This window comes from Aptenodytes forsteri, unplaced genomic scaffold, assembly GCF_000699145.1.
Source record: "Aptenodytes forsteri isolate BGI_AS27 unplaced genomic scaffold, ASM69914v1 Scaffold66, whole genome shotgun sequence".
NCBI lineage: Eukaryota > Metazoa > Chordata > Aves > Sphenisciformes > Spheniscidae > Aptenodytes > Aptenodytes forsteri.
In genome coordinates this window covers 6,366,171-6,389,060 of record NW_008795131.1, presented here as the reverse complement: position 1 = coordinate 6,389,060, position 22,890 = coordinate 6,366,171, and the positions used below count along the sequence as shown (strand labels likewise).

General features: G+C 41.8%; 1 protein-coding gene across 1 annotated transcript in view; it reads right to left on the bottom strand.

The window, feature by feature from the left end:
* Positions 1 to 18,628: 18,628 nt before the first annotated feature.
* KIAA0753 (KIAA0753 ortholog) overlaps positions 18,629 to 22,890 on the bottom strand; it is a 19,602-nt gene continuing 15,340 nt past the window's right edge. Inside the window, exons 15-17 of the mRNA XM_019471792.1 lie at positions 21,716 to 21,836; positions 21,322 to 21,546; positions 18,629 to 18,989 (exon numbers count right to left, since the gene is read on the bottom strand). Of these exons, the coding sequence (XP_019327337.1) occupies positions 18,872 to 18,989; positions 21,322 to 21,546; positions 21,716 to 21,836 (464 nt within the window). The 3' untranslated portion in view covers positions 18,629 to 18,871. The remainder of the gene's footprint in view (positions 18,990 to 21,321; positions 21,547 to 21,715; positions 21,837 to 22,890) is intronic.

The window sequence follows — 22,890 nt, the reverse complement described above, 5'->3', positions numbered from 1 at the left end:
AGACCGCCCGCTCCTGCGGGCGGCGGGGCCTGGAGCAGAGGCCCTCCAGGGCTGTGGCCGGTTCGCCCTGCCCGGTAGCCCCCAGGGTGCGCCCGCCGGGGCGGGGTCGGGGCTCCCTTGCCGTCGTGGTGCTCCTCGGAGCCGTGGGCGTGGGGTGGTCAGAGGAGGAAGGGGGGTGGGGTCTGCCGCCCCACTTCTGACCCGTCCCGTGCCCGACTCCCGTCCCCAGCAGCTCGGAGAGCCAGTTACCGCTGGACTGCTGCCCTGGCCTGGTGTGCTGGAGGGCATACCGGGGGCACACGGTTTAGTCACTGCTGTAGTACTACCCGCGCAAACCGCTCCTGCAAGTGGTTGCTCTGGACTTTGACAGCAAAAATCCTTTGGCTGTTGCCAAGTCCTGTGTCAATGCAGTGGTTGCACTGCTGCAACACACTACCTTTTAAGTCTGCGGTAGGCAAGCAGTTTACAGTCCGCTGAGAGTTGAACTAGGGAACTTTCAGGGCAAGACTTGCTTCTTCCCTCTCTGAGAGCCTCCCCAGAGGCATTTCTCTAACACCATCAAGGAAAAAAGTAGAGTACCCAGCTTCTCCAGATCTCCCAAGAACTGGGAGAAACTCACCTTAAGAAACATCTTAAGTGGCAGCCGCTCTTGTGGGAACAATGGGAGGAGGCAGGCAGAGAGCCTATGAGGGCTTATATTTTATTTACAGCATGTCAGAACACCACCAAGTAAAGCACAGTAAACAAAAGTTTTGCCCCAGGAAGCATACAATTAAAGAGACAAGCAAACACAATGCAACCAAGTCCTAAAGCAACTTACACGCTCTGTGCCAATACCAATTTGGTAGGTATAAAAATAAGTACATGATTTGCTCTGGGTGTTGCTAAGCAGTTCATTCAAGGAGCCACAGCAAATACCACTGAGAACAGAGCGAGTTAAGTAGTTTTGTTTGAGGCTTAAGTGGAATAGCCACAGCTCCCAGCAATTCTCACCCCCAGAGCCAGCTGCAAGTAAACTAACTATAGTTCACCTTCCCTCATCTATGGGTGACAGTGCTACATGCTGGGAAATTTGGCCTTGAGCCACATTGCCTCTGCTGTTTCACCTGAAGTCCCGTTTAAAAAATTTGACCATGATTGCTTTCTCAAAGATGCTATAGTGTCACTAAGCCACCAAATAAAGCAATTCTAGAGAAAGGTTGTGGATATATTCACGGATCTGGTGGCAGTACTGGTTCAGGGAAAAATGTCTGAAAGGCAGAGATATGTTTGGACAAGAGTAGTGAGTTCCCTACTCTGTGCTGCTTCCTACTGTGAAAGTTGCAGTACTTTCCAAACAGCTTCTGTCTTGTACAGATGTGACCTGCCACCATCAGTTCTGGGAAGGAGCAGGTCAGTAACCAATGGGATAAACCCACCTATTTTAATTGGATGTTAACTCAGTATGAGTTGGAGTAGGAAACAGAACAAAAGACATGATAGGACTGAAATGTAGTTTTAACAGGTAGTTGAAAATGCATGATTATGCACAGCTATCAAATGTACGACAAACCCATTTGCAGTTTATCATAAAGGCTATCATGACAACAGCATGCAAGGAAGTGATGGACAAACAGCAGTTGTCTCCTCCCTCCTATTCACCAAGGGAAAATGCGCATTAAGCTTTGCTTTCTGTTATGCCAGTGCAATATCTCCGAAATCTACGAAGTTGGCATAGACTAAGGCATAATTTAATCTCTTCTTTCCAAAGCTGATGCTGTCACCTATGCAGAAGGCTAGCACAAGACTTACGCCTCACATCAGTATTATTTCAAGAAACCTACCCATACCGAAGGCACATGCTACCAAGAGTCTGTCAGTGATGCACATCCAAGAAAATAATCATTACAGACCAGACACTGATCTGCTTGCACGGTAGCCTTTTGAAAGGTCTTCATCCTTCCCATATTTGCATTCAGTCTGGGCATACAAAAGCATGAGCAACAAGAAGCTGTTCCTAGGCTGAATTCATCCAATCCTAACTGCTGTTAAGCAGTTTCATAAAGGTAACTGAAGTGAACCACAGTAACTTTTAAGAAGTGTCAGGCTAACAGTCTCCATGCCAGCTACCATGTAGAAGACACACCAAAACAGATTCTTATCATCATCTGAACAGAACTTTGAATGACATGAGTTTTTCTAGGGCTTGGAAGAACTTTGTTTCCAGGTAGGAAACAACCAGGGAGATTCCCATGAGACATTGACCTGTCTTCCATTAACTGCACTCAATTTAATAGCCAGACCAATATTAAAATGAAAGTGATTTCTTTTCCATGCTCCCCAAATCTTCATTGGAAGAGAAAGAGAGAGAACCTGCCTGGAATAGCTCTTCTATTTAGAGATGTGAAGCAGTTCACACAGACACACAACAATGCAGCCATTTACATAAAATGTCTGTACAATGTATCCAAAATGGTTTTATCAATAAGATTTCTGCAGAATATTACATTCTGGGTAAATACAAATACTGAACTCACTCAATTCAGTCTCTCGCTTAAGAGAAAAAACACAAGATGCATCAATGTAGGCATTAACATCTGTATGAGATTCAAGCTCTGCAAACTGTTTTCAAAACCACCGTATTCTATGCTCCAAAAAGGTTTGGCTAATTTTACTGGAAGAATAACTTTTCTTCTGAAATGCCTTGAGAATTTGAACTGTATGGAGAACATGAACAATACTGTACTCAGATCTGATAAATTTTAAACTCCTCTCTCCTTCTTCGTCCTCTACCCTGTTTTGCTGACAGGGAAAGCAAAGTACAAAGACCAGAGGCAGAAGTGGAATCTAGGTGTACGTTCCCAGAGCTCTGCCCACCATGCTCAGAGGTTCTTCATTAAACAACTCCTTTCAACATATGTCACAAAGAGCAAATTTACACCTTGCAGTGATGGCACACTACAAGATATATCCCAAGCTACTATATTTACATAATGTGGTAGTAGGCAAAGGCTGGAACTTGGGTCAGGAGACACTACTACCATATCAGTTTGATAAACACTGCTTTTCCCTGCCAGCTCAGCTATCTCTGCCCTGCACTCCTTTGCTCAAAGAAAGACCCTGAATAACATGTAAGAGCAATCTTTGCCTTTAATCAAAGTTATATTAGTGCCTCTTTGAAAACACACTTTAAAATCAGATTCTGACTCAGCCATTGAAAGAAGATTGGATTAGCATTTGATACCAGTTTAACTGGATTGGTTTGTAATTTGAACATAAACTGGCACCACCATCAACAGGTGCCCCATCCATTGCTCAACAATTTTATGGAAATCATACCAGCAAACTGTACTGGAAGAGTAGGCTTTACAAAGCAAGTTTTTAATTTTCCCTGCCCCAGATTCTCTCATCTAGGAGTCATTGCAGATGTGCTGCCTCCCCACCCACCATCCTCCCCCAAGGAGGTAGAAAGAAATTAGACCTTTGCACAATAGCTCTGGATGTAAGAAAGCATAAGCTTTCTTGTTGTTCACACACACCACCACAATCATTCCAACACATATTCATCCTTAATGGCTCTTTTGCACCAGGCTAGATGCAGTGACTGAAGAAAAAAAAAAAAAAAAAAAAGGCTTTCCATTGGCATGGCTGCCTGAGCGGGCAGTTAACTGCAGCCTCTGAAGGCAGTAAGAACCACAATGCCTCCCTCGCGGGGAAAAGATTAATTTACATTGTCCTGAATAGTGAAAGCAGACAACTACCAGCTCTTGACAACATAAACCTCCAGAAATTTTCTCTTTCTCCTGAAGACTTGCAAAAGCTTCAGAGATTGCAACTAAATCCTTTCAGTACATAAAGGCACACAGTTTTTTCCATGCATTACAGAGGACGTGGAACCTCTACAAGAGTCAGCCAAATAATAATGTAAGAAAACTATACTAAGCCAGGCAATGGCCTGAGCTGCAATGCCCTTAAAGATATTTATACATCCAAGTACCTGTTGAGAAAAGAATCTAATTCCAAACACATTTACTCTTAATGCCGAACACGTTCTGTTTTACCGGTGATCCAAGTTCTTTTCCTTACAATAGAGCAGAGAAACTCCTCTCAGGACAAAGCCTCTGTCAAAGGATGATCCCCATCATTATTAGTTTTTTTGGTGTTGCAAGTTGTCTAATTATAGAAATCAAACCTTGTACAAAACACGGTTTGCATGCTAATTCATGCAGAAAAAGATCAACACAATAGGCAGTGCCATGTGTTAGAGGCAATACAGAGCCACCTGAGGATGTGAGCTCAGAGAAGAATGCTATCTACTGACACTATTGCCCCGCTGAAAACATATGCCCACCTAATGATCCAAACCTGCTCAAACTGGGCAGGGAAAGTTGCTCCAGCTGTACACTTAAGGTCCTAGGCAGCAAAGCTGAAGGTTGATTGGTTGGTTAATATCTCCGGGACTGAATTCAAGCCTGGCTTCTATAGAGTTGTGCCTGCTGACACTAGGTTCAATCTGGTTTAAGCAGCCTTCGGAGCCAAACCAGGAGACTGCTGAGGAAGTCAGGGAAATGGGAGATCTGTCCTCTAGAGCCAACATTGCTTGTCCAAAGTCAGAAGATAATTGCTTATTTCAGGAAGGGGGTGATGCTGAGTGCAGTTCCATCAGCAGTTATGGGGTTTCAGCGATACAGCAGCGTGGGACTCAAGGAAAGCAGCTGATGAGGAGGGTGCAGTGAAGGTCAGGAGAACCCTTTAAGCTCAGTTCCTGTATCCTCCTTTAAGTCACCACAGAATTTGAGAGGCAGCCCTAAGGAGCAGACACCACATTGAGTCAGAGAAAACACCAGGCGGTAGAGCAGCTCACAGCCAAGTGTTTCATGTCAGCCACCCACTAGAAATGGGTTGCACTACGCTGTTTTACTTGGAAGGACTGAGAAATTCTCTGGCAGCAGATACACCTGCTTTGTGGCTGCTCGTGCCAGTTAAACAGCCAAAGAAGCTGTCCAGGATCCAAGAACAAGCCTTGAGATGGCAACTCTTGGCAACATAACTTCAAATAGTTTGAGAGGCCTCTCCGCACTGTTTATATGTCACCCACAGCCAAAATAAAAAAGAGACAGGGTATGCCAGAGCCCAGCACTTTAGAGGAGAACAGCATTCTTCCAAAAAGGAAAGGGAACAAAACCCACAGAGGCATAACAGAAGACAGCAATGGATGGGCAACTGGTCCTAACAGACTTTATGGTACTCCCAGGTACAGGGAATTGTCTAGCAGGAAGGTACGTGGCTTGGTGAGGAGGCTGTGATGTTGCCAGGTTGCTGCTAGCTCTAGTTAATCCCAGATACCAGAAAGGCCTCATACAGCCCTTATTACTAAGGTTGCACTGACTGACTCCAGGATTACTCAGTTTTGCAGCTGAAGCTGGATGCATGGCTGTAAAAAGTCCACAACAGACACAAGGCAGCCAGACAAATGCCTGGGCCTGGCAATGAAAATTTTCCTAACAATATCAGAGGTCTTGCTCTGCAGAGCAGCAGGGTCTAACTAATGGCCAAGCCAGCTGTCAATAGCTGCAGAAGCAAGAGCTGAGTGAGGCTCAGTCCTGAACCAGTCAGCCCCCACATCTGTTATTTCTTCATTGGCTCTGAACTGAAAGATGCTCTTTCCTCCTGCCTCAAGTCTTCTCAATAGCCAGAGCCTATCCAATTAAAGGTCTATCAGAGCAGGAGCAGACTTGTACTGATCAATAATGTCAGGGCTGAGGCCTTCTTAAATGCAGGCAAGGAAAAATGGTACTTGCTGTTTTAACTCCAGTGCTCTCCAGTATTGGTAGCTACATGAGGAGGAAGGCACAAGGTATAAAAACAGATGGAAAGAAAGTTGGTAAGAACTAAAATCACAGGATTTAAGCAGGATTTCACAAGTAATTAATTTATATCTAGTATATGTTACCACACTGCAGAATCACTACTTTAATCAAGATTGTCTCTTTTCTCTGCACTGTTTACAATTCCTTAATAAAAGGGAGAGATTTGCTGAGCACAAGGCAATCAGCTTCCAGTTCCAGATGGGAGACAGAAATATAGCTCACAAAAACTCCTTGGGTACAAATGAGAGCACATGGAAGATGTGCTCCAGACCTACAGGAAAGCTCCCACATTCAAATATGCCCATATAGTCATGACTTTTCATACCTGCTAGTGCTGCAGAAAAAGTCACTTGGAAGAAGCAATCCTCCCTGTCCACTCTAAATAGCACATCAAGGACAGGGATCTTAGCAATTTTCAGAAGACCGGTTCCACAGATTAAAAAAACCCACAAGTGTTCAGAAATTCGTGAATCAAAACTTAAAGCCATAGTATGAAATTGTAGCAGCTGTAGATTTTTATGCTGTTACTTTAGGGCAATTTTGGGAGCTTTTTCATCAAGTTTTGAAATGGGGAAGGGAAGAAGCTGGAAAAGGAGGGCAATGTCTTAATTTTCAAAATGTTAGAATAGAGGTCACGTTTGTCGAGTTTTCCACTCTCAAAAATCAGGACAGGACAGTGGCAAAACACCACATTGAGAGGGAAAGGAGGAAGAAGCAAGCAAACCTAAAGGTACAATTTTTATCTAGATTGCTGCAGACACACAGAAAAAGCCTAAGTTAATCAGTGTCTACCGACTGAAAACAAAAGGTAAAACCTGCCATGACTACATACTGGTTTGCTCATTACTACAAACTTTCTGGTTAGATATCTCATACTTTCAATATGGACTAGTTCAGATTTTGTCCTCTCTTGCCTCCCCAATCTAACCCGCAGTCTCCAATCTCCAATATTGCTGACATTTGCTCTGCTTTATTGAGCCCTTTCTGATTTTTTCCATTAAAAAAGGAGGATGACAGTGATAAAATTGTGGGGTCTCTCCATTTCAGTGGATAAGCACAGTGCATCTATTATTTCCATGTGGAAAAGTCTATCAGTTTCCCAATGTTATTTTTCATAGACAGCCTGTTTTTTCTAAAACATTGTTATAGTGGCTTAATGCGTTGCTAGGAAGCCTTCTTTCCAGAGCCTGATTGCTGGTCCATAGCAGAGCAGAATGTTAGGAGATATCAGCAGGAGGAAGGACTATGATAAATGCAAGATTTGTTGATGAATATCAGCTTGATCCTAAATCCATCTTTGTTTACTAAATGAGGGACTGGGTATTTGAAAAAAAAAAAAGTGAATACATTCAGGAGAACAAAAATTAAATGCTAAAGGAGTAATCAGGCAGCACAGCTGTCTGGGTGCTTTAGACAGTAGGCTATTTTTAGTCATCTGTTTCCTAACTGAAATGCCGAGGGGAGAGGGAGAGACAGTGATACCAGGATTTTTAGAAGCATCTATGGAGCATTCCTGTTCTGCAGCGCAGCAGCTGTTTGCACAGACATACCCAACCTCAATTTCCACTGGCTTTCTCAGGCACAGACCAATCTCAGCTAGGGCAAGATGCTCATCCTGATCCTGGGAGTGACACCGCAGAGTGGCTGAACTCTGCCACAGGTCCACAGCTCATGGCACCCAGCCAGGCTTGTGGATGGCTAGCTGCATGACAGACAAACCTGCATGAACCATGCTCACACTCCAGTCATACTATGAGCAAGGTAAGGCAGAAGAGCCCACGGAATCAGGGAAAGAAGGGTAGCTGAACTTGTAGCTACCCTATTCAGCAGGATGGAGACTTTCACACCATCCTGCCATGCCACCCATGTCACTTTGACTGAAGTTAGACCTACCCTGACTGTCACAGCTGAGAAACTCAGAGCGGCACAGCTAGGCTGGCATTAAATTGTCACTGTCAGATACTAATAGCCATATAGCTGTGGTATCAAACAGCTTATCTGAAGCTGCAAAGCATCTGCAGGAAGCAAGGGAGTTACTTGTGCAGTTAGCCCCTCTGAATTCTCCGCTACTATAGGTATATTGCAATCAATAACCAAGTAAGACTGTCAGCTATAAACAGCCATTATAGCTTGACAATATCTTACACATTTCTTTATACCATGTTTAGAGAGTTAACAGTTTGGAAAATCCCGTCATAGATGAACTGGAAATGCACAAATAACTCCTAAAAAAGCATTTTTCTCCCAGGACTTGCACCTTGGTTTCTGCTGGTACACAAGTTATTCAGAACCAGCTCACAAAAGCATTCATGGGAAAAGAATTCAGATTTTATTTTTTTTTTTTATTTGCTGCATATTCAGAAGGTCCAAATATTCTCAGTTCACTCAGTGCTGGTTCCTCCTCCAAATTCAGCTAAAAAATTCAGTTAATAATTTGGTAAAAAGATGTAGGGTGGGTGGGGGAAAAGCCTCCCAACCCATATTTTTCTATCCATCAACCTACAAAGGCCCAGACTGAGTCAAGAGACTGACTCCGTAGCCTGCTGTACATATGCTGGGTGACTCCACACATATCACTTCATTTCCCTGAGCCCCGTTTCCTCCTGTCTGTAAAGAGAGGCAGGTGATGCATTTCCTCACCTGTAATACAATTTTAGATCTATTAATATTTCCAGTAATGCTTTCTCTTGAAGCAAGCAAGACTCAGCTACTATAACTCCCAAACTGCTAGCTTCTTCCTTCTTTAGAAGGTATCTGATCTTCACTTTACATTTTGAGGAAACAGCCTCCTAAGATATTCACAGCCTCCCGCCAATAGACAATTATCATTGTCCTGCTGATACACACAGAGTGAGACTGCATACTAGGCATTGGCTATTTCAATACCCACTTTGTCTCTAGTAAGAGGAGTAAGAAAAAAGCAGGCAAAGTCACAGAATGCTGTGCAAAGGAGAGAGAAAAATCTCAACATTAATTAGAAACTTCCCTAGAAATCACAGACTGGGTGGGATTGGACAAAGCTGACACTCTAGCGGCAGAACTCTGGCTAAGGGTACTCTAATTTGTAAAGTAGATTATCTCAAGGGTCTATTTAAACAAAATAATGCAATAATGCAGCTGAGATGCAGTGAAAGCACAATGACTCAACTTCCTCTGGAGATACTGCTAGTAATAGCCCTACTAGGTACCAACAGTGATATGATTTAGCTTCTTCAACGTGGTAAGAAGGTGTGAATTGAAGAAGTGATATGCACCGTTCAATCCTGCTAAGATGGATCAGATCCAGTTAGGTTACTGTCTCAGCAAAAGGTACCACAGTGCTATTAAGAAGATTAAAAAAAACTTTTTCCATTGTTAGAGTGTTTCCAAATAAAGCAAGAAGGTACACACCTTGGGCATACCAACCTAATCCACTTTCCTAAACATCTGTCAAAATGGGAAAGTAACAACATTTATTATCCAAATCAAAAAACACTGACACAGTGCATTGGTAAGACAATGCTACTTGGTGCTCTGGAGACTTGAATCTGCTCTGTGGGCATCTGGCAGACTTCAGCAAGCTTTCCTCCCTCACATGTATGTGGAGCTTTGTTCAGCTCACACAGTTTCTATTCAACAGATAAATCTTCCCCTGGCTCAGCTTTGCTAAGACATGCTGCCTAGAACCACAAATGAAGCTGATGCAGCTGGATTGCTCAGTTCTAAAATCAGGCCTCCATATAAGCCAAGGCAATGCCATCAGTGTAATGCAGAAGAGCAAGTTAGTAATCCACGAGTGGAGACACTCTGAAGAGGCCAGTGCATTCAAGAGCATGAAATTCTGCACACACACCCCTCTGCCATTCCCACTGTTATTAATAACCTCTCGTGCGGGAAGTCTTCATGCTGATGTGAAATGTCACTCTACACCCCCTGCCTCAGACTAATAACTTACTTACAGAATATTTTTTCTTGGTGGCACCCATGGCCATCTTATTTATCAGTACCATGTAAGAGAAGGCTATGGAACCATCTGTGTAAGGCATAGGGAGAAATAACGTCAAGCATGCAGAAACTATGCTTCTAAGGCTGACATTTTCAAACTCTTTCATGACCCTTCAAGCTCAGCTACACCAGGTTACAGTCAGCCTTTCCCTTTCTCGGACAAAGGGGATTTTGCTAAATTTTTGACACTGAGTCTTCATCCTGGAGCTACAGTACCTGGTGAGTTTTCAAAGAACATTACTGGACTGCAGGTATTTTTTTCCCCTGCTTCCTTGCCACAACCCAATTCACCCTACCTTTTGGCACAAGCCAGGTGCATTAAGCAGACATTTATGTTTTTCAGACGTTTTGGTGAAGATTCAACCTGGCAGCAAGGTTATAGTGAAGAGAGATTTGCCTCTTCCACTTATTCTGCTCCTGCATAACTCACTGCCTAAAGGGTCAGTGTCACACTGCCCACAGGACTAAACAAACACAAGGCAAAAATAAATCCATTGCATCTTTCCCACAGCATTGTCACTCACTGATCCAGAGCCCTGCCCTGTCTGAGACTGGGCAGCAGGCCTCTGCTGGCCTTAGACTGGTAATGATGCTGGACCCCTTCTTAGTAAGACCCACAAGGCGCAACATGTCACCAACTTTTACCCCAGCCCTGGGAAGTTCTGGCTGTGCCTGCAGGTAAAGTCCAAGCCTGCAAATGTTTCCAGGCTGTTCTTCAGGTTCTGGGAATGGATTGAAATCTGGATTAGAAGACAGTTCTATTGGGGCTTAGATTCAGAGAAAAAATGTGCCATCAACAGCTTTGCCACAAAGCAGAAAGGCAAAGCCCCTGGACCTCAAGAGCATGTATTTTAGAGCCGGCATGCTGCCACCCCGCCCCCAAAACCCAAAGCTAATGAGGGCTGTTGGAGAAGCAAAGGGTGATGTTTCAGAAAGGGAACAAATGTGCTAGTTGTTGACTTTTCTTTGATGGGCTGTATTATTCGCTGGGCAGCCTTCATCTTATACAGTTGATTCTGTTTTGGACAGACTTCAGGACACTGGAAGAGCCAGCTTAAGGAGCTGTCTATATGGAATAGCCCAGCTTGATCTCCCTTGAGCATCTCAGTTTGGGTCCATTTGAACAATGCTATTTATGTTTCATTAATACTGTGGACTTTTTGTTCTGTGCCAGCTCAAAAAGGGACAGAAATTGCTACAGTGAGTTAAAAAAAGGAAGAAGAACAAGAAAGAAAAAGAGCCAGCATGTGCATTTTAAGAGGTTTATTAATACCTGACACCAATGGTGCCACCTCCTGCTGATATAATCATTGTTAAGCATGTACTCCTGAGGTGGTTAGAAATCCATGCTGGAAGCCTTGACAACAGAAGCAACCACTCTTTCTTCCCCTTTTAAAGAAGTTTACTTGTTCTCTGTCTCCTTCCTGCTCACCCAGTTCTGTTTGGCTGTTTTTTCCTCAGCCTAAATACTCAGACTGGTTGCAGAAGCAGGAGAGGAAAGCCAGAGGCATGGGGGTTGAGGGTGGAGGGGAAGGCAGCAGCAGCAGCCTTACCTTTAGTTTAATTGGTGCTACTTAGTTTCATATTCAGAACAAGCTTCTTTTCCCAATCGAAAGACAACAGACAATTATACAGAGCACAACCTTTCATTTGAATTTCATCCACATTTACAAACATCAGAGACAAATGAAAGTTCCAGTGAAAACACCTTGACAGTGAAATTAGCTTTCATTCTGCTGCCTGCACTGCTGTAGCCTGCAGAATTTACAATATGAAGACCAGGTTCTTTGCAGATTGCCCAAACTGAAGGCCAAGTGCCTGACAATTGCTGAGCACCAAACTCCAGCTGAAATTGCAGGAGCTTGTCCCTACCAAGAATTCACTGGAACAACTAAAGACCAACTCCCCAGACATGAACCTTCATAACATTGCTATTCTCATGTTTGACTCACAGAAGGAAAGGAATAGCCAAACATAAAAAATTAAATCAGTGCAATAAATAAATGAGACTCAGATTCCCAAGAGAGGTTAAAGCCTGCAGAAATTTGTGATTGCTTAATTTCTATCAGGCAGATGCAAGTAAGATGTCTCAAGCTTTTGTTCTGCTCATTAGAAGGCTGAGCAAAACTTCCGTGAAGACAAAGGGGTTGGTAGCAGAAAAAGAATTGCAATTTAATTTAAAAAAAAAAATAAATAAAAAAATCAGCGTTTTCTGTCCATGACTTCATCAACACTGATTGTTCTCTTGCTCTGCATTCGGTTTGATCAAGATAACTTCACTGACTACCACTTGCTCAGAGACAAGTGCATTACAGAATAAGAATTTAGACTGCTGTAACTAAGTGATAACTGATTAGCACTGCTTGCATTTCAATGAGGGAGTAAACTTCAAAGGCATCTTGAATAGCTTGAGGTAAATCTTTTCTATCAATATAAATCAAGATCCAATGAACAACAATATGAAAAAGAAATCAGCCTAACAGAGTTAGGACATGTTACCAGAAACAACTAGCTTTCCTTTCAGCCACCAGCAGGCAGGACAGACTAATGAGACATTGGTTTTCCTTGTCAAGCTCACAACAATTTCCAACCCCCTCCCTTTTTCATTGCACTTTATCTATTTTAAAATAATCTTCCCACACAGAGAAACACTATGTGGTACGTCAGATATAAACAACCATGACAACACGTGCCCTGAGAGTGAGCTGAGCAGAACACAAGACACCAGTCCATTCTAGGTATCCTCACAGGGTTTACTGTACAAAGAGTAGTTGGTGCCAGATTGGCAGCGCCAAGTTGTTGATGGCCTCACAGCAGTCTTCAGCTAGGCCAGAAGACCAGCCTTTTGCTATGTTAGCCCACAGGCCTGCTATGCCCAAAGCTGCCACCACTGCAGCACAGCGTGCAGGGGATGGGGCAGACATCTTTCCTCTGGACACAGCACCTTAAAACACCAGCCACAAAATAGCAGTGCTCTATTGCTGTTGTTTGATTTCCAGTTCAAACACAGCCTGTAGAGACTGTACAGTTACTAATCCCACACAGGGCCCTGCTGAAGGACTTTTACAACTACAGGGATAATAAAGGGCTGTTGACTGGCAGAATGGGGAATCTATTGACAGCCATTTCACTCATAAAATGATCTAAGCTGTAGCCTTTCCTCCAAGCCTATTAAATCTTACCATTTCCTAACCTCTGACACATGCACAAACAGAAAGCCAAAACCTTTCTTAAAAAAGGCAACAGCAAAGGAATTCTAATCCGTTAGCACGGAACAGAGTAAGTCTTTCTGCAGAAAATCTTCTTTATAGGACACCCACACTTCCTCCCTCTCCCAGCTCCTGTCTAAATCTTCCACAAGTAATAAGACCAATTTACATTACATAATGAGCAGGCTGAGATAAACCAAAGGGCTTGGCAAGCCTAGAGCATCCCTCAGCTTTCAGTCCTGCAGGTTTATTCCTCTACAACGGGGTGCTGTTATACACTGATCCAGCGCTTTCAGATCAGGGCTGCATCCACTCCCAACCATGTAGGCTGGCTCAAGGTCAGGTTTATGTAATGGGGTTACGAGAAACAACACTGAAACAAATCCTTAAGGGAACTAGATCAAGACAGCAGTGACATTCAGTGCCTACTGATTTTAGTGGGAGTCCAAAGGACTAGCAAGCAGCTTCAAAAATCACCACAACGAGCCAGGTTCTGGCTCCACAGAGCTTTCAGGTACCAAACAGAGGGTGGAGAACCAGTGCTTAATGCATAAGGAAAGGTTACAATTCTCAGTAGTACCACTAAAAAAAAAAAATCTGTATTATTTAGTCCTGAGAAAACAAATCCTTAAGGGAACTAGATCAAGACAGCAGTGACATTCAGTGCCTACTGATTTTAGTGGGAGTCCAAAGGACTAGCAAGCAGCTTCAAAAATCACCACAACGAGCCAGGTTCTGGCTCCACAGAGCTTTCAGGTACCAAACAGAGGGTGGAGAACCAGTGCTTAATGCATAAGGAAAGGTTACAATTCTCAGTAGTACCACTAAAAAAAAAAAATCTGTATTATTGAAGTCCTGAGAAAACACTCCTCCCTATATTAAACAGCTCACTGAGCATGACTGAGAGCTACTCAGACATAATTCATTCTCTCTCTTTATTCCCATCCCTTCCTCACCCAGTTCTCACACTAATCTAATGGTCTGGTGCACCATGTATTCCCCATAGGAAGGCTACCTACATTAACATCGAGGGAGCTGGCCTGCTCCAGAAACCGGAGCTCAGAGCAGGGACCAGTCTCACTCCTCCAGCTGGCACTCAGGCAGCTTTCCCAGCCCCAGAAGGAAACACACAAGATATTCCAGCAACGCCTTCTACTGAGCGAGGTGGAAACAGCAAGCACATAGCCCTACATGGTCCCAAGCTGCAGCATTCTCACCCTGGTTACCTTCTCATACAGGCTGAGACCAGTAACACCAGAGTGACTGCAGCTATGGCCAGTCTAACCCACCCGGCTCCTTTGCTCCTGCACAGAACCACAGGCTCTTGCCTTCTCCTGGCCACTATGAGATTGCTTCATCTTGGCCCCTCGAGCCCCTAAGCCACAGCAACAGCGCCCTCTCAGGTATTGCCCATGGCATGTACCCCAGTTTATCAGGGTGACCCTGTCTTTTGTGTGTGTGCCTCTGGCACAGCTAGACTGAAAATACAAATCTCCGCTGAGGGAAAAATGGGGCAAAAGGAAAGCACGGACTACAACCTTGATGCTGTGGGACCATATTCTGTGGTTTTTTTAAAGCTGGAATCTATAGCTAGATTTACATGCATATATGTGGTACAGTAGGAATTTGATTGAAGGAAAACTCATGTAGCTCATGAATTAGCTCTGAATTCAGCAATTTTTACACCCATGCCTATATAATTGCTTTAAAAGTTACGCATGTCCAAAAGCATCTTGGCAAATCAGGGGGCTGCTTAAAAGAACATTTAAAACCAAAAAGTAAATATATTAAAAATCAGTCCTTGAAAAATACCACTCGGCAGCAGTGACTGAGTTTATTCTGTGAAAAGAGAAATCTTCCTACAGCAAAAAGAATAAAGAAAACAACCAGTAAAGAAAGACATCGTCTCCACTAAATGAGTGGAAGTAAGGACTGAACTTTGAACACTGGGTTACATTTCCTTCTATGCAGGATAATACCTGCAATTTAAAATGAAATCCTGTTTTGCATTTATTTCAGTTGTTCTCAATGAAGTATTTCAGAAGGCAGGTTCTGCCAGCCAGATGTCTGTCCCACATTAATATTGTTGTTAAATATTGTTGATAAATGACCAGTTGGGACCACTGTCCTTCAACCTGCTTCTTTTCTCTCAGACCAGACTACCATCCTAAACCATAAGTGCAATCTAGTACTTCAAGCATGCTGCAAGAGAGAATGTGGGGTCTTCTGAGGAAAAATATAGTTGAAAACTATTATGTTCTTCCAGGACATACCTTCAGCAGATATACTGAAGCAGATCTTCTATTTGGCTGATAATTGACTGACATGTACGTCATGAACAGAGCCCCTTTTCCTATTGCTGGTGTTCTCAAAAAAAACCCCAAACCAAAAAAACCCCACCTCTTTTTCCCGGTGGAAGAAAAGTAGTCCATAGAGAAGCAGGATGTACAGAAAGTTAGCCTCCAGGAGTAACCCAGAGACAAAGCAAGCCGAAGAGAAGAAAGGAGTTCAATTATGCTCTTACACTGACATTAATGGAAGTTGAATTAGGTCCAGCATTAGTAGAAAAAAGCAGCTCTCCAAAGCACTGGTAGAGCAAACACTGTTGCCATAACTACCTCACTCCCAGAAGCACACCAATTTAATTTCTACAGTTAAGTATTTACAGAGTAGATTGCATGTTTTCAGGATTTCCAGGAGCTGCTCGTAGAATACAAATGCACAGTCCTGTCTTCAGGGTCCTCACAGAAGATTTCCAGAGTCACACCTCACCCCCTTGCTTCATCGCTCCCTACACACCTAGTTATCTATCAGGAAGGAGGAGTATGGCTGCCCCAGGAGGGAGGACAAGCCCAGAGCCAAGGGTACCCACGGCACAGGCTGGGAAGTGACTGCACCAGCAGGACACAGTCCCACAGCACCTGAGCAAGGTAGGATGGTGACAGTCACAGGTCCCACTGACAGCCCAGGCATCACCAGACCACACAAGGCAATGAGTCGGAGCCAAGGTCAAGTGAGTCTGGATGAGCAGGGCGCAGGGGGGAACATGGCTGTACCTGTGGCACAGCTTTAGCAAAGACTGGGGACTTGCCTGAAGGCAGGTTCTTGGCCACGGGCAGAGGTCCCAGGCAGGCTAGTCAGGGCAATTAATGCCTGTTGGTGCACCTAGGATATGGTACTGCCCTTGCACCAAACTGCTCTGATATGCTTCTACCAGCCATCACCTAAATCACCCCGAACCACTCTGTAAACTTTAATTCTACTTCAGCTATATATGACTGCAGCATATTTGTTGGAACTGTCCACATGTCTATAGAACCACTGAATTCTTTCATCCTGTTTTTGCTTCATCCCTCTCACAGCTCTGACACTGAAGAAACTTGCACATAAAGAATCAAGAAAAAAATAGGCCTGCAAAGATCTTACAATGAAATCTAGTCCAGATCCATGGAAGTGGATCCTCTGCAACACCAGGTAGAACAGTGTGTTTTGGATATCTAACCTGTTCCTAAAGACTTTCAGCAATGAGAAACAGCGCAGTCTCCAAGAAAATGTATTCTTCATTATCTATACCATTAAAATACTTTTTAAATCTGAAACTGCTTCTGGTACTCTCCCATGACTTAGCTTTAAAGAAGTATGGACTTAGATGCATGATAGGGCTTTAAATAACTGCATGGCCAGTTATGGCTCATTAGATGCATAGTTAACAATTGCAGTGGTATTATGGTTGCACATTTCAGCCCCATATATAGTCTCTATCAACATACTGTGACAAGAATTATGCACATGTATGTTTATCCAGCTTGATGCTGATTTGTCCCTTAGGAACAATGACATGCAGAGTCACTTTAAGATGAAGCCCTACAATTATGAAATTTTTCAGGGTAGAAACTTCCTAATTGTCTAGCTTGGATGTGTAAATAATGCATCGCAAAATCCTTTAGTTAAGTTCCTTAGGAAGGACTAAAGAGTGTGAAGTCAGGGATCCTACCTAAAGCCTTCACTCTCCACACATTTCTGCTCCAAGAAGGCACCCAAATGCCACAAAATTCTCATCCAGAATAAAAGTTCACTTTGGCATCATCAGTCAAAGGATACCACTCACGGCACCATGGGATTTAAGAGAGAAAGCATGTTTACCTTGACAGATGACCACGTTACTTCGAGGCATATGGTAGTCTGACTCTTGTAATGTTGCCAGGTACTCCCTTGTATGTTGGGTGCTGACTATTCCAAATGGGTTCAGATGGAAGTTATCTTAAATTAAAACTATGTTCAGTCCTAAGAAACAAGTGTTATTTATTAAAAAATAAAATATCTTGAAAATACTTTCACAAGCATATTTACACATACATAGAGACACTATGGCTTTAATCTTTTGGACTTAAAACCAGACTTATCTCTATAATCTTCAAAATAAAAAAGATAGTGTTTTAAATTACAGAAATCACACATCAGCAAAGTCACACATCAGCAGTAACATTTACATCATTACATTTGGTGTAAATTTCAAGACAAAGAAAACAGTAAACCAGGCTTCAATAAAAACAAAATTATTTTTAAAATGTATGTTCTGATTAGAGGAAATAAAAATAATCTTAGAAGGTTAAAAATGATTCTGTTATAGGTTGAACACTATTGGAGAAAATAAATTTGTCAAAGGAAACAGACTGTCATATTGTTTTTTGGGTTACCTCAAGGGTTGAATTCTCATTTCCCTAGGCTACTACCATAAATAATTATTACTCATTGTTTGCTCCAGACATAACCCAAACTAGTACATTGATTACTTGAAATGAACAAGTTAATTCAATATTGCAGAAATGCCAATTGTTCATTTATTTTGTTGTTCTTGATTTCAATGGGATTCTTAAGAGTAAGGAATGTGGGGCTGGATCACTAAATGCTGATAAAATGATAATATTTTAGACTAGTTTAAGAAGAAAAGGAAGAAAATCTCCATCATGTGCTTCAATTGAAAGGTCTCATTTGTCTATGCGTAATGTACTTGTGACAGTCAGAAACCAACAGAAGAGGTACTACATTCAGAAGTTGATTGCAAGAGTCCAAGCAGGCTGTTGGCCTATGAGTACAGCCAATGCTAAGTGTTTACATCTACTTAATGCTTTGCCATGAGAATCCTTCTTCCTTTGGATAGCCACATCCCCAAAAGAACTAATCCTAGTATATATGCTAAGCATGGTGGTCAGACAACATCTTTCTTACACGATACTGAAAGTCCTAAACAGGAAACCAAACAGCTTTTACTCTGGACTGTTCCATATTTGCTTTAGAAATACAATAATGCTTCATTCTTCCGACACAGCTATCAGATATATTCAATGCATTTTACTGAGAAGAATAAACTAAACCCCATAGCTCCCTTATGAGGTAGGTAAGTAAGATTCTCTCCGGTTTAAAGCAGAAAATTGAGGCACAGTACAACTAAGTCCATGACACTGCTTGAACCCAATCCTCCTCCCAGTTTTATTCTAATAAGAAAATCACACATAAAATGAATGAAGTACTACATGTACACAAATGGATCGGTATTCCTATCAAAATATATAAACTTTACCTGTAACAGTTTACTTCATTCTATTGAAACACCGCCTAAAAATAAGTCCTGATAAATATAGTGTAATAAAGTCTGAAAATATTATGATAATGGTTTTATAAAAACCTGAGATGAATCCTTGATGGACTTAATTCATTTGGTGAACACACTCTCACACTTTTAAAAAAACATGAAAAATGAGATCATCTGATAAGACTGTTAGACTGAGGCTCACGTTGCATTTGATAATGGGGCAGATTTGAAAGCATTTACTGCGCTGGCTGCAAAAACTCTGACGTGAACACAGCTTCTGCGTAATCCTCACAAACATCCTGCAGCTCTGCTGCCACATCACATAGGGCTTCGTCTGTTAGTTGCTCTGCAAGACTGAGGGAGAGGGAGGGGAAAAAAAGAAAAGGTTCAGAAAGTCAGATTTCAAATTCCAGTCATTCACTCCATTGATATCAATGCTCTGATTTTAAAAGGCAAATACTCATGTTTTTTCATTCTTTCTACTGCTTAGCCCAAGAAAAGATCTGATATGTGTTCTGATATGTGTTACATAAGATATCAGAAATTCTTTCCTCAGTCTGGGTCATAGCAAAGGACATACTTCAGGCTTAAAAGTGTTTAGAGATCTCAGTTGCTTCCTTTTTTCACACTCTTAGATACTAATCCTGCTTCGGGAATAGGAGTTAACATACTATGGTGTTCATCCACAGGCCACTGAAGTAAATGGGAAGCTTCTTATTGATTTTAGCTGCCACTGAACCAGGCCTTACTGAGAGCAATAAAGTTTAAGGAAAAGTGAGATGAGAAATTTCACTTTTCAGTGATGTCTGGACCACAGCAGATGTTACAGAAGGAAAAACTATTTTAGTGTAAGAACACAGTTTACTGGCCTCTTGAAAACTCCTCTTCAGAGTTTTGCATATATTCTAAAATATCATAAAGTTAGTCTTTCTAAGACCTTTTGAGCATAGCATGGGAGTGTTTCTTTTGAACGTTGTGTGATACTGTTTTATATAAAAGATTTATAATGCCCTCTGGTGGTAAGAATAAGTCAATGAAGCATGCTGGATATCAGACTGCATTTGTAGTTTGATATATTTCAAGTAACAGCATGTATCAGGCAAATGGCAGCAGTGGAATTCAGCTGTCAGAAGGAGAGATTCACTGCCATTTAATCCATCTGCCGATCCCAAGAAGGTGTCAGTCCTTGAACTACCCAGCTTCACACCAATTAGGAAAAGGAGTACAGTTCAGAAGGCAGAATGACAGTACTGAGAACTGACAAGGCATATTTCAGTGGTTTAGTTCAGCAGATTCAAATACAGTGGTCTAACCACAGTTATTAAAACATTTGCCTACTTATCCACAGTTGGGCAAACCTTCAACACACATGATTAACTTCATGCATGCAAGTAATCTCAAATATTGCAGGACCTGTTCCTGGAAATACTGATGCAGACGCCAAATGTTACTCAAATGAGCTATACCACCGATTTCCATGCTACTACATTAAAAATGTGTGCAGAAGTTGAAGAACTCTGGGCAATTAAGCCTGATGTCCAATCTGCCAATACAGACAATTATGGCAAACCACTCCATCTACAACCACTGAAGTTATATTTTATAATTCTTTCTCAGTACTCCAGAGTTTTCTCCTTTCACTTCTCTCCACTCATAGTCAGAAGTCTTTTGATTTCCACTCTGCAGGGAATTAATGGCCTTTCTATGCCAACTGATGTTGTGCCAGTATTTCTTCAGTTCTGAAAGAACAGGACTAGCAAGGTTCAAATTCAGCCTATATTTCCATGCTTTTTTTGGGCTGGGACTTCACAAGACCAATAGGTGATTTCTGAAATATATCATACGTATTGAGAATGATTTCTAGGCAATTGTAGGCAATCACTCAAGAAAAGTGCAAGGAAATGATAACCAGTGATATCACTTAGTTGCTATACCTGTTACTGAGCAATCAAAACACTTATTTGAGCTTCAGTGCAAGGTGGATATTTCAGCTCACATTGCCCTGCTTGCTTAGCAGACATTGAGCATGATAAATAATTTTTCTTTGCCAAGAAGTGAACAGCAGAGAGACTGTTACTTATTGCTTCTTCACCTCTTCTATTTGTACTAAGGGATGGTGAGCCACCTATGTCACACTTCCCACAGTGAACTCCATGAAGCATGAAGACTTGTGGAAGAGGAAGCACTGAAATCTGCGCTAAGGCCAGTGGTCTCTTTTAAAGAGTATCTACTGTTGTTCCTTGAAACATCAACTTCATAATCCCTCACCACAAAGATTAAAATTTGCACAGTTATTTACAGTACTTTATTTCTTTTTCACTCAACAACAACAACAACAAAAGTTAATTTTGTTTTCCTTCAATTTACCTGTTGACGATAGTCTTCTGAAAATAATTTAAGTTATCCTGTATTTCACACAGTTGTTTTTGTGGTAATGCCATAGAAAGATGTGAAAAATAATCACTCCTCCAGGACATTCTGCTCCCATATCCTTTCGTTTGTTCAACTACCTTAAAAATCCATGAACACCAAGTACCAGTAGAGAAACAGTCCAATAGCCAACTGCTTTTGGCTTTCAATTTAGAATTTAAATGGCCCCCTCCCCACTCCTTTCCTGAATAAGGACAGAAAAAACTGTTAATCAGCTGATACATTCACTTCAAAACCACAAAGATAGTTCATATACCTCTCAGCAATCCGCCATGGATTGAAACTGCCTATCGCCTCATGGGAAATAAGCTTTAAGTGATGCTTGTATCTGCTGTTATAATCCAAGATGCTCTGGAGCATATGCTTTGGCACAGAGAGAGACACATAGCACTCTTTCTGTAGCGAATTCCGAGTCAAGGGCTGCAGAATGTCATTTCCAGTCCGCAAGTTCTCCTCTGATTCTTTGTTTTCATCAGTATCACTGGAAATATAAAATAGTCATTAAGCCAGAACTAGATTTTCAAGTACCTTTTTGAAGGATCAGAAAATCTCTTCAAACAGTAACCATAATTTTCTGTAATGAAAACATTATAAAGACACACAGCTCGTATGCACCACAGCTTAAGTGTAGGGCTGAATATTCTACTTACTAGCCATCAAAAAGTTTTTCAAATAAAATGTCCATTTCTGGCTCTGTGTGTCCGATTGATTTGGTTATCTGAATTGGATGAGGAGATGTAGGTCTTTTAGCTATCGATGCAATTTGTTGTTCTAGAAGGAAGAAAATAACATTTAAAACTGTTTCTTTGGAAGAGAAAAACTACATTTATTGCAGGTAAGTCCTCACAAAGACTTTTGCTTCTTTTAAGGGGAAGTCCTTCAGATAAGTAAAGTATTGAAGGTGACGAGCCCCTAAAATGGGAATTCAAGATAGAATTTCCAAGAGCTCAGTGTATCAAAGCTGAGCATTTTAGAAATCCTACCTTTAGTGTAAATAGTTTGTTGTGTCAGTGGATACTTCTAGAGAAGAGACAGAAAATAGCACTCGAAAACTAGTGTAGTCTATTAAGCTTGGCAGTAAATCCAAGACATGGAAAAAAAAAATCCAACAAGATTTGGGCTAAGTCTTCACCAGTCTTATTGTGAGATTTTCCAACCAGTGTAAAACAACACAGTTCCATTAAAGTCAATATGTGATCCGATACTCAGCTTGGAAAATCACTGTAGCATCAATCAAATAGTAGGATAATGAACAGAGCAGGGGGATGGGAAAAACAACAAGCATAAGTCATCCTTATTAGCATGCCACTGTGGCAAACAGTATTGAAGTATGTACATTTATGTACGGGAAACATCAAACTATTGTTTGGAATGCTACCTTTCATTAGTGAACAGTTTCCTACTAATATTACTTAGGTCCCTCTCAATTAAAAAATTAATCTGATGTGAAAAGTTAGTTATATCTTTCATCTGAAGGACTTTACATTCTTTATTTTCCATCCAATAAAAACAAGCAGGAAAAGTGTGATTAATGTGAACTGGAAGCATCCAAACTGTTTTTTTCAAGGATTAAATACTTTTTGCTGAAGCATATTGGATAATGAATTCTGTACAGAAAAATCCAGATTTTCTGAGTGTCCTGGTTTCGGCTGGGATAGAGTTAATTTTCTTCCTAGAAGCTGGTACAGCGCTGTGTTTTGGATTTAGGATGAGAATAATGTTGATAACACCCCGATGTTTTAGTTGTTGCTCAGTAGTGCTTGCACTAGTCAAGGACTTTTCAGCTTCTCATGCCCTGCCAGCGAGAAGCTGGGAGGGGGCACAG